General features: G+C 46.3%; 1 protein-coding gene across 1 annotated transcript; it reads left to right on the top strand.

The window, feature by feature from the left end:
• LOC132080635 (ovoinhibitor-like) lies at positions 1 to 11,715 on the top strand. Its single transcript, XM_059483878.1, has 16 exons — positions 1 to 162; positions 951 to 970; positions 1,758 to 1,891; positions 2,042 to 2,102; positions 2,590 to 2,723; positions 3,168 to 3,225; positions 4,215 to 4,351; positions 4,742 to 4,802; positions 5,526 to 5,662; positions 6,130 to 6,190; positions 7,856 to 7,989; positions 8,066 to 8,126; positions 9,403 to 9,539; positions 10,525 to 10,585; positions 10,953 to 11,068; positions 11,524 to 11,715. Exons 1-16 carry the CDS (start codon positions 108 to 110, stop codon positions 11,567 to 11,569), a joined length of 1,413 nt encoding a protein of 470 aa, XP_059339861.1. The 5' UTR covers positions 1 to 107; the 3' UTR covers positions 11,570 to 11,715.
• Positions 11,716 to 12,208: the final 493 nt, after the last annotated feature.

Here is a 12,208-nt window from a genome sequence, read left to right as displayed (position 1 = left end):
GGACCACTTGATAGCGTGGTGTGCTATATATTCCTGCTCCTCCCTGCAATCTTCCTCTCCCGCACAGAGAGCAGGCAGGCTGCACTGGAGGGGTGTCCCTGGCTGCCATGAAGGTGACAGGACTTTTGGTGAGGGCAGCTCTTGCCCTTTGCTGCTGCTTGGGTGAGTATTCACTGGGGTACTGCAAAGATCGATCTGGCAGAGTCAGAGTTGAGTTTTCATTTCAGTAAAAGCCTTTGGGTCTTGCAACATGGAGGAAAGCCTTGTTCCATGAAGAAATAACCTTCCTGAGAGAGCACAGCAGGGAAATTAGGTTTCAAGATTGAGGTTTCAGCAAACACCATACAGCTGTTATCTTCTTGGTTTGTAGGAGCAGTTCTAGTGCAGGGTAGGGACTTGCACGTGGCAGTCCTGTGTATACAGGCAAAATAAAACTGTAAAAATGGCATTATTACCCATGTGAGCAATATAGATGCAAACTTCAACCTCTAGGTTGAAGAGTAAACTCTCATTGCACTGGGAATTTACTGTGCTACTCCTGGTAACTGAGAATGATGTATTTGGAGATGGACAGTGCTGGTGGCAATAATTGTCTTGAACATGCACGTCCAAACTTTTGAAAGTTTTGAAACATAAAAGTCTCTTAGGAGAGATTAAAATCCAAGAGTATAGACTGTATCACTTACCTGTAACATTTTAGGGATGGATAAATATATGTGCTCTCACAAGGTTCATCTCCCCTCAGAAATACAACAAAACTGTATTTACTAACTTTTAATACATTCTATGGCCGTTTACTGGAATGTTGTAAAACTCCATGTTTTCCTAAAGAAAATAAGTGAGTGTTAACTAATCACTGAATTTACTTGTTTCATGAAAATATTTACATATGTGTTCTCTGCATATTAATAATTTGGGGTTTTTCTTCTGTCTCCATTTTTTTATTTTAGGTACTGCCTTTGGAGTTCAGGTGAGCTACACATCTATTTGTTATGTTCTGTTCAGGCTTCTGGTAAAGTAGAAGCAGTATGTAGCTACCCAGCACATGGGTTAAACCTAGTGAAATCTTTGCAGTTAAAATAATATTTCCCAGTGCATGGTTGAACGACATTTCCAATTTCACGAGAAAGTAAAAGATCCCCATTTTTTGCAATATTTTCGGTTCATTAAATAAAATGAAAAAACAAGAAGTAATTGTACACTCTTATTATATTAACTCTTAGGCATAATTTAGTTACTCCCAGCCAAAGGCAGTAGCTTGCCTCCTTGTGAGGAAAACTGTCTTAGGATGACACGCTCGAAAACATCAAACACCGTGACTCTGATAATTGCTTCCATACAGCAAGGCGCAAAGATTTCCTTGCATAAATGTCTCTACCTATATCACAGAGAGAAAACCAGCAGGGCCTGAGCTGTGGATTTGTCTGCAGGTTCCTCCCACGCAGCTAGGAGCCTCCCAGAACTCTCTGGAGTGCAGCACGATCTGGAAGGATCCGCTGCAGAGCCGAGGGGCTCCCAGTTACCACTGCCTTCATTAGGCACTGTCTCACCCACAGCCAGCCTGCCTCCCTGGACCCCGGCAGAAGTGCATAATCAGAAATTTCTGTAGGGAAGATTCCCTCCTCCTGATTGCCTGAGCAGATTCCCAATAATGGCTCTAATTTGCCTCCCAGCAGCAGCTGCAGGCATGGTGGTGGTGGGAGGATGCTGGGGGGTTTCATTACAAAATCGGGGCTGATTCTGAGCTGCTTCCACAGATTGACTGCAGCAAGTACAGTGGCATTAGCAAGGATGTGTCATCCAGGATGGGTTGCCCAAGGAACTTCGATCCAGTGTGTGGCACCGATGGCAACACGTACCCCAACGAGTGTGTGATGTGCCACTTCAACATGTGAGTCTGGCTGGGAACCCCACAGGGGCAGGGGTGGCAGCTTTGTACCCCAGGGATGAGGAGCATGTGCCTCTGCAGCTGGGTGACAACAGCACCAGCCTTGAGGTGATGCTGTTCCTTGATCCCTGACATAGCTCTGCTTCCTTCCAGGCAGCACAGCGCCAGCGTGGAGAAGGAGCACGATGGAGAATGCGACCCAAAACCTGTTGTGGTAAGACAAAGTCTGTAATGGGGACAACTCAAACACCATGCAAATGTGAGACAGGATGTGCACAGCTGGTCTGCACAGCCCAATATAAAATCTGGTGATAACTAAAGCTGAGAGGGTTTTTATAGGTTATCTGATACCATCTCTGTTATTTTCTACTTCAGACTTCAAACCTGTCTAATTGGGAATAAAATGAAAGTAATGCGTTGGCTGAAGGTTGGATCTCACCACCTGGATACCTCCAGTAGGACCCTACGAAGGACCTCACAAAACCCAAATCACAGTCCTTCTTAATATCCCATTTGTTTTTGTTTTTATTGGGAGAGAATTCCCACAGAATTTCTGGTTTCTGCTTTTGATAGTGAAATTGGTTTGATGCTGGATTTGTCCCCAAAGGCTGAGGGAGAGTGAGAAGGCTATGTAAGAGTGTTATATTTCATATCAAAAAAGTGTGGGTTTTTTTCTCTCTCTATTCCTGCTATTTTTACAGGTTGATTGCAATAATTACCGTAGAGCTGTGGTAGATGATCACGTCCTGGTAGCGTGTCCAAGGATAATGAAACCAGTCTGTGGCTCAGACAGCTTCACTTATGACAATGAGTGTGGGATCTGTGCCTACAATGCGTAAGTTGTGTGCATGGAATGTTCTTCTGGATAATCAGCAGGTTGAGGCTCTCAGAAGCACCTCTGTAAAATACCAGTTTCAAGGCAGGTGTCTCTGTATGTCTCCTTGTTTCTGGCTTCTCATGATTCTTCAGCCAACTTGAGTTTTCTTCCCCATTTCTTTGTCTGTGCTCATTAAGGGAATCACAAAAAGTTGCAGAGCAGAGACATGAACAGATCAAAGTGTTGCTTGTAACACCTAATTATTCCTAACACTTAATTCCCATGGGAGAGGGGAATATCTGTACTGTTAGCAGCTGCCATCTGCAGGGCACATTCAGAGAATTCAGGCAGTTGTAATGTCCCACAGGGAGGGTAGGACCCTGCTTTGCTGTCCCAGTGGCTGCAGGGTCATGGGGAAAGTAATTCTCAATGCTCCCTAACCAAAGCTTTTCTTCCTTTCAGAGAACATAACACCAACGTTACCAAAATACATGAAGGGCCCTGCAAGGAATCTGTTGCTGTAAGTGCAATATAAGTCAAAAATCCATCTCTTAGGGCTGCTGATAAAATCCTGAGGACCTCACAGATTTTGCTAGGAAGCTGAAAGAGGTCCATAGGACAAATTGTACAAGGGTCCAGTCCATTATTTGCTTTTCTGCCTGGTGGGGGTGGATTTGGCATCCTCTTTGCTCCAGAGAGAAGGTCACCCCATGCTTACCACACCAAACTGAGGAAAGAGGAAGGAGATGGATATAAGATGAGGAGCTGACTTGTGTCCCCAGGAGGAGGTGGAGGGACAGAAGATTTCTCTGGCCAACATGCTGTGCAGGTCGGCAGTTTTCTCTCTGGAGACCACAAGTGTTTCCACCCTCAGCAGTAGGGATTCAAAACTCCCATGCTGGTTGTATTCACAGATGTAGTGAGACTCATAAGAGCCCTAACCATAAATATTTATAGAGCATAGATTATTGTATCTTTGTCTGAGGCCAACAGGCTGATGCCTCAGAAGGAGAAGCTTCTGTATTTTAGCACTAAAATTCTGGGATGTAGGAAGTCCATTCTCCAACAGGTAGATAACTATTCTTTCCTATCCTTTCAAATCCTGTACTGAACTACAGGGAATCTGATGTGAGAAGTAATCACAGAGTTGGAAAAGTGTGGAGAAAACCAACACAAACTGAAACAGTATTATTCAGATATCCAGCTGTTGAAAAATGTTTCTTACTAAAAATCAAGATTTTTTTTTTTTTAATGAGACAAGACCAAAAGTTTAGCACATGTTCTTGTGCCTGAAGGATCTCTTCTCCAAGACAGTCCTTTTTCTTGACTCCTGGAGAACTAGGATAATATTCAGAAGTGTAATTTCTTATTGGAAGTTTAGCTTCAGTGTAACAGGGCTTTGTTCTGTTACAGAAACAGTTGAGGCTGAAATACAGAACAAAAAGTTTTTGATCCAAATTTCTTGCATAGCAAGGGCTCCTCCAGAGTGATCTGTCCTTATTTTGCCAGGTTGACTGCAGCAGGTACCGAACAAAAACCACCGAAGATGGAAAAACCCTGGTATTCTGTCCAAGGGACCTGAACCCAGTTTGTGGCACAGATGGCACCACCTACGACAACGAGTGCGCGATCTGCGCCCTCAACGCGTGAGTGCCCTGCCCTGAGTGCTCCTCTGGGTGCCCAGCACTGCTGGGCAGTCTTGAGACCTGTCCTGCTGCATTTCTGATCCTGCCTATTTCTTCAAGTCTCTTAGAAATGGGATGGTTTTGGGTTTGCCTTGAGTTTCTTTCTGGTGCCTTCTGTGTGCTCACAAAGAGTCATAAGGCATCTCCTTGGATGAGTCTGTGGGCTGGGCAGAGGAAGGAACGATTCAGAATATTGCTTTAAATTGCACATTGTAAGAAGGTGAGATGGGCTTGGTAATGAGTGAATTAGCAATTCTGAACACTTTTTAAAAGTCTGAAGCCACAGTTTGCTTCATTTTGCTCATGACTTTGACCAAGAGGTTAAGCATTTATTTTGTTTCCCTCTTCCAGGGAGAAAAGGACCCATGTTGGCAAAAAGCACGGTGGACAATGCAGAGAGAAGACTGATGAAGTAAGTGTTCAGTATATGGTTACTCCTCTTAGCTGCATCAACTCAAAGGTTCCCTGAGGTGACATCTACTCTGAAATTGAGCTGACCTGAGGTTTGGCTTTCTCCACCTGTCTATAAAGTCTTGTCAGCTCCTTGTGTTGAGGATGCTGACAAATCCCACCTATCCTGAGGCAGGTGTCCTCTGGGCCCTGCTTGCCCAGGAGCTCTGGCAGATGGGCTGGATGAGAGTTATGCACAGAGTCCTCATGATGAATGCACACCTGCAACAGCCTTTGGGGTGGGGACATACTCTGACATGTGGAGCACACCTGAAATTTTGATTGGAATGTACAGCTGCTGTGTAGGACATGCTAACACACAAATGTGGAAGTCATTCACTTTGGGCTTTGATCTTCCTTTGATGATGCCCTTCAAATGCAAAGTCCAATTTCTTTCACTGCGCAATTAAAAAGGGGCCATGTTTTAAATTTTTTTTTTCTTTTCTGACATATCTTCTAGTGGGGACTGACCAAGGTGCTTAAGCCAGGGATTTGGCACTTTGCACACAGTGCTGTGTAGTTCCCCCATGTGAGAGGGTTCAGGCAGAGCTGACTCAGCCTGGTTTAGTAAGAACTGAGTTGTGGCACTGGTGCTGTTAGAGACACGGCAGGAGGTCATGATGGATTTTTTTTTTAATTGGAGAACAAGGTCTTCCTCACCTTTGATGCTGCTGCTTTTTTGTAGCTTGACTGCAGCAAATTCCCAGCCAGAAAGGTGAAGGGTGGCAAAGACCTGGTGAGGTGCCCCAGGATCCTGCTCCCGGTGTGCGGCACAGACGGGTTCACTTATGACAACGACTGCAGCATCTGCGCCCACAACGTGTGAGTATTGCAACAGGACTCTCTTCTGGAGTGGCAAGCCAGGGTTAGTGCTCCAGATGGCTTTTCTTTTGGTACTAATCTATCTGTGCTCCTCTGAAGGCCTTGTCACCTGGATTTTGTTCCCTGATGCTCTTTTTGCTCCTTGGGGGAGTGTGGGTGAGCCAGCTCTCAACCTGAGCACTCTGTGAGGGCTGGGATATTTAGGCAGGAGAAAAAGTCGATGGGACTGAGGTATTTGGGCAGAAGAAAGAATGAATGGAGTTGTTATATATCACATAATGAGGAGAACTGACTGGTCTGTTAGCACTTAGAATTACATTTTCTAGTGATGGGGAGAAGCTGGTTCATGAGGCAATCAGATGCCTCCTTTATCATATAGTGGTTATGGGTTTGGTTTGTTATCTGTGGCAACTGGGTGTCCCACGGCTCAGGTGGTGAGTGTGCTGACCCCAACCTCTCCCTTTCAGACAATATGGAACTGATGTTAAGAAAAGCCACGATGGAAGGTGCAAGGAGGAAAGCACTCCTGTAAGTGTTCTTTTAGCTGTTAAATAAGCACCATTCAGTCTCTCTGCAGTGCCCAGAAGGTCCTGGCTGGGCTCAGTGCACCCAGGGATGGTGCACAGGGCTCATGCTGATGCTGTGCTTCTCCTCAGCTGCTCACAGCTGACAGTGTGCTGTACAGGAGGGAAAGAGAGGATGAGCTCAGGCCGGGACTTCAGAAACAAAATGTCCCAGTACTGCCAATCTCTGAACAGAAATCATCAGAGGCAGCCCAAGAGCCATGCAGCCCATTTTAGCACAGTAGGAGAAGAGGCAGAGAGCTGTGTTAGATATCTGTGTATTTATTCAGTGCTAGGATTTCCATTGCACTAGACAGGCAGGTTAAAAAAATCCTTGTACTCTGGTCAGCCAGGACAAATCTGCTCTCAGGTATGTGTACAGAAATAGCTTTATTATCCTGCACAGTTACAATATGTGCTGATAATATCCCAACACATTTATTCTGCTTATGCAGAGCAGCTCTGAAGCACCAAAAATAATTTCATGCATCCTGAGGGACTGCAATATATTTTCTGTAGAAAAGGCATGTTAAAATGTGGTCTTTGCTTTAATTTGTTCTTGGACCACATGGGAAATATGGATAATAAGAGACAGTGCATTGGGGAGACTGTGAAAAATGACAATGAAGTGTCAGTGATGCTTAGCTAATGTAGAGTGATTTCCAATAGGTGTTTGTCTATTGATCTTCAAATATTTAACCATTAGATTTTATATATGGTAAATATTTTTGCAACAGAAGTTGGTGAAACACTTGCTGCTCTTGGAAATGCTGTAACAAAATCTTGGGTATAGTAAACTGTGTCAAGCTGCACTCAATGTCAAACACTTTAAATCAGGTTCCTCAGGCTGAGTTAGGGTATGTTTAGTTTAGAAATCAGAGGGAAAAACATCTTCAGTGAAAGTCTTGTCAGTAATTGGAACAGGCTGACCAGAGAATTGGTGGAATTCTCTTCAGCTATTTCTTGGAGCTGATCAAAGGGCATGTGGAAGTGGAACTTGGACATATGGTGAACATGGGGTTCTGGATTAATGGTTGAGCTTGATGATTTTAGAGGTCTTTTCCAATCTTTATGATTTTATGAATGCTGGATTTAAAACTTGTGTATGTTCTGATCTAGCAGAATAATCTCTTTTACCAGCTGTTCCCTCTGCTAGCAGAAAACACAGAACTACAATTAGATAATTAATTTCTAATGCAAGTCTAAACTTTAAAAACCCTCTGATTTTCCCCTGACAAAAACCTCTAAAATCAAGAAGATCAGAGTGGGCAGACTGTTGCCCTGTTCTTCTAAGTTCTTCCAAGCCTTCTGAGGTTTACATTTTTCTAATGCAGTTTCTCACATGCTTTTCATGTAAATAATGATTGTTTTGCATTCTTTTCTGGAGGAAGAGAGAATTGATAGACTTTTAGTTTGACCAGTGTGGTTGGAGAGGTGGCAATTTCATCCTTCAATCCATGGTCACTTGTTAAGTTCTATAAATATCGGAGTTCGGAAATAAGCTGCCCCTTTTTTACCTTAGACATCTCAGTGTGTGCATGTCATTCATTAGGTGTTGTGCTGTGACAGGCAGACTGCAGAGGGGACTCTGACCCCAAAAGTGACCATGGTTGCTGTTTTACCTGCCCAGGTTGACTGCAGCACGTACCTGAGCGGGGCCAAATCCGGAGAGGCCATCGGGGCCTGTCCCTTCATCCTGCGCGAGATCTGCGGCACCGACGGCGTCACCTACAGCAACGACTGCGCCCTGTGTGCCCACAACATGTGAGCCCTGCAGGCCCCCCCCGAGAGCCACACTGGGGTATTTGCTGAGCATTCTTAACTCTGCTTTCTCTTCCAGCGAATATGGAACCCAGGTTGCCAAGAAGCACGACGGAAGGTGCGTAGAGGAACCTCCCCAGGTAAGTGACACCCGAAGGAAAGGAAGAGTTTGAGCAGGTGCCAACTGCACAACCTGAGCAAATGCTGGGTGGCTTGGGGGGCGTAGCCTCCACTTGTGCTGCCCTTCCTTCTGTGGGTGAATATCACCCTCCCATGAGCAGGAACATTGTGCACTTCCTGCACAATATCAGGGAAAGAAAGAGGAGAGGACAGGTGAGGGTTGAGTTATGAGACAGGGAGATGATAAATGATTAAAGACTTTACACAGAGAATCCTTTTCCCACAGCACTCAGTCATAGCTGCTGCAGGAACTTAGCAGAATGTTTTGGCAATATGGGCAGGGGATGCAGAGGGCCCAGGGAACCCAGTGCTCTCTCAATGCTTATGTTTTACAAAAGGATGTTTTGCAAAGATTAGAAAATTGCCTGTGTTTTGAATGCTGATACCTAAGGTATCAGGGGATTCAAACCCACCTCTGGTTTTTGGTTTGGTGTAGGTTGGTTTGTTGTTTTTTTTTTTTGGTAAATTCAATGTAATCTAATATATACCAACATGAATCATGTAAAAATACCAGATTAGCTATATTTGGCCAGCTCTAAACCATTTACTCTCACTGGGGAATAGAAGAACAAAGCCACCTCATTAGCATGTGTTTGAAAGAGTCAACATCCCGAGTCAGATATTTCATTTCTATACAAACAAACTATGAAATGTCATTCCTTTGTTTCCCGAGTACGCTCTGTGCTCAGGCCGGTTGAGATACATAAATCAGGAATGAGGAGTTCACACTGGAGAAACTGGGAGTGCTAAAACACAAGGCCAGCTCCTCAGCTGACGTAAATCAGCTTCCACTGCTGTCAGTCCTGCTGGCAGCTCTCAACACTGGGAACCATCCCATTGCAACAAAAGACCTGTCAGCACATCTCCCTCCATTCTTGTGGGCCTTGAAAAACACCTTGGTCACAGCCAGCCCCCTTGCAGGAAGTGCATAAATTGTGCCATTTTGATTTACAGATTATTTCTGAGCTGCCTTTTGTAATATCCTGGTGGGTTCAGTAAGGTATAGGGGCATAGTGATGAATGCAGGGCTCAATGAGTAATGTCTACCTTCCAGCCTTGATTCAGTCTTCTCCAGGGAAGGCTGTGAAAGGAAATTGCTGGTTTTCCATGAAGAATGAGTTAATATATAACCACAATTTGTCATTTGGCAGAGGCATAAGCAGGGGGGATGTGTTGGGGGCTCCCTTGCACAGAGCAGAGCCGTGGCAGAGCCTTTGCTGTCCTTGTTTTCCCCAGCTGAACTGCAGCCGGTTCCCCAGGAACACGATGGAGGATGGCAGGGAGCTGATGGCCTGCACCATGATCTATGACCCTGTGTGTGGCACTGATGGTGTCACCTACGCCAGCGAGTGCACCCTGTGTTCCCACAACCTGTGAGTGCTCCTCTTCCTCCCTGTGTGCCCACAGCCTGTGAATGCTCCTCTTCCTCCCTGTGTTCCCACAACCTGTGAATGCTCCTCTTCCTCCCTGTGTGCCCACAGCCTGTGAATGCTCCTCTTCCTCCCTGTGTGCCCACAGCCTGTGAGTGCTCCTCTTCCTCCCTGTGTGCCCAGCACATGTGAGTGCTCCTCTTCCTCCCTGTGTGCCCACAACCTGTGAGTGCTCCTCTTCCTCCCTGTGTGCCCAGCACATGTGAGTGCTCCTCTTCCTCCCTGTGTGCCCAGCACATGTGAGTGCTCCTCTTCCTCCCTGTGTGCCCACAACCTGTGAGTGCTCCTCTTCCTCCCTGTGTGCCCAGCACATGTGAGTGCTCCTCTTCCTCCCTGTGTGCCCACAACCTGTGAGTGCTCCTCTTCCTCCCTGTGTGCCCACAACCTGTGAGTGCTCCTCTTCCTCCCTGTGTGCCCACAACCTGTGAGTGCTCCTCTTCCTCCCTGTGTGCCCACAACCTGTGAGTGCTCCTCTTCCTCCCTGTGTGCCCAGCACATGTGAGTGCTCCTCTTCCTCCCTGTGTTCCCACAGCCTGTGAGTGCTCCTCTTCCTCCCTGTGTGCCCACAACCTGTGAGTGCTCCTCTTCCTCCCTGTGTGCCCACAACCTGTGAGTGCTCCTCTTCCTCCCTGTTTGGCTCTGTGCGAGCTGGGTGATCTGCAAGGGCTCTCTCTGAAACCTTTGCTGAAAGGATTCTGTCTGTCTGCCCCCGTTTTCCTGCTTGCCTTCCTCAGTGTTTGATAGGGGTGTTCAGCCCCACAGAGGGGTGCACAAGGGGGGACAGCGTCTGGTCTGTGAGGGCAGGTTTTTGTTAGTGCTGGGCTGGGGAATCTGGAAATGTCTGTGACTCCATGGGAGTGAGGTTTGTTCTTGCTGTCTGGCTGTAACAGGGAAGGCTGTGGTTAATAACAATCTCTCCTTCCTCCAGGGAGCATCGGACCAACCTTGGCAAGAGAAAGAACGGGCCCTGTGAAGAGGATACTACAAGGGTGAGTGGGAAAGGATGGGAATGAAGAATGAAATTCAGTGTCTGTTACACTCCTGGGGGACTGTCTTCTGCTCTGGGCTACAAATCAGGTGATGGTGCTGTGCACACCTGAGGAGAACCCCTGGGAATTTCACACTACTCATAAAACAGCCAACATCCATCGCACTGCTCTGCAATAAAACAGCAAGAGATGTGGCAGTGAGCAGAAACAGTACAAGATCACGTCTGCCATCAGGAGGACTCTTGGAGTTGGTTATGATGATGTTACAGCCGGTTTCATTTCTCACTGGGGTGTCATTCCTTATGCTGGGGCGGGGTCACAGTTTGATCTCAGGCACAAGGACTCAATCCCTACCTTCTGTGTGCAGGCCCTTTGCAAGGACTTCAAAGAAGTCTCTGTTATGTGCACCATGGAATTCATGCCCCACTGTGGCTCTGATGGCAAAACATACAGCAACAGATGTGCTTTCTGCAACGCCTACCTGTACGTATAGGAGTGAAACCTTTCCTTTCCTGATTGATTCCTGCACCTGTGTGAATGCAGGGCTGTCTAATCATGCCTTCTGTCTAACTGCTTGGGGCATATACTGGACATTTACAGGTTTTTTGCATTGTAAGGGAAATGAGAAGGGCCCATTTCTGTGATCTGTACGTGGCCTCCTGTTTGTTAGCTTTAAAAGTATTTTATTGATTTTCAGCAGCCCTCAATCTGTTCCACAAGCTCACAAGGGTGTGTGGAAATCACTTCACCAAACCAACTGGATTGTACCAAATGAATGAAACCAATAATCTTTCCTTAAATGAGGATAATGAAAGGGAATATTTGGGCTTTTAAGACTGTTCTTTATCTCCAGTCAACCCTAAGCCAATGCTTGGGACAGTGAAATGAGGAAAGGGGCATCAGCCATGTCTAATTCTCCTCTCTCCTTTTCTCACCAGGGAAAGCAGGAGAACTCTCAACATCATGAGCTTGACTGAATGCTAAGTCTGTGCTGGACTTCAGCCCAGGAAGACAAACTCCCTTCCACATGTCTTCCCATGGGCTGACCTTCCCCATGAAGTAACATCCCTTCAGCCTGCTTTGTTTCCTTAGCTCCTGAACCACTTGTTCAATAAACTGACTTGGCAACATTCCTCTGTCTCAATGCCACATCTCTTCCCTTCTGCCTCATCTCTTCCCTGTCATGGTTGTTCAGTTGATGGATGTCTATTTTTCTATTGATGTTCTCCACTGCCAACCAATGTGGATATAATTTTCTGGCCATGTGTCAGTGCCAGCCCTGCTCTGGTGAGGATTTGAGGTCCCCTTGGAGCTCTCAGTCCTTTCCTTACTCCTCAGAGTCTTCTTGTCAGTGTTAATGTTATGATATCTCTGTGTGACCTGAGCACAGAGTCCCTCTCTACAGTCAGTACAAGGAGGCCTTTACCTCCAGAGCAAGGTCCACCTCCTCCACGAGGACACGCCAAGGATGTAGGTGGTGATTTGCTCTGAGGAGAGCACTTTTTGCTTGGGCTAGAAAGGGAAATTGGCTGTCTGTGCAAGAGGTGCCTGTCCTTGTTCCCACTTCCTGTGGAGCCTGTCCCATGGCAGAGACAGCAGCTGCTGCCAGGAAAGAGGATCCCA

This window comes from Ammospiza nelsoni, chromosome 16 (assembly GCF_027579445.1).
Source record: "Ammospiza nelsoni isolate bAmmNel1 chromosome 16, bAmmNel1.pri, whole genome shotgun sequence".
Lineage (NCBI taxonomy): Eukaryota > Metazoa > Chordata > Aves > Passeriformes > Passerellidae > Ammospiza > Ammospiza nelsoni.
The sequence above is the reverse complement of the archived record's forward strand: the minus strand, read 5'-3'. Positions and strand labels throughout refer to the sequence as shown.

Coding starts and splice junctions, on each gene's coding strand:
- LOC132080635 (XM_059483878.1), top strand. CDS start 108: ATGAAGGTGACAGGACTTTTGGTGAGGGCAGCTCTTGCCCTTTGCTGC. Junction 1,892..2,041: donor GTGATGTGCCACTTCAACAT/GTGAGTCTGGCT, acceptor GCTTCCTTCCAG/GCAGCACAGCGCCAGCGTGG. Junction 4,352..4,741: donor GCGATCTGCGCCCTCAACGC/GTGAGTGCCCTG, acceptor TCCCTCTTCCAG/GGAGAAAAGGACCCATGTTG.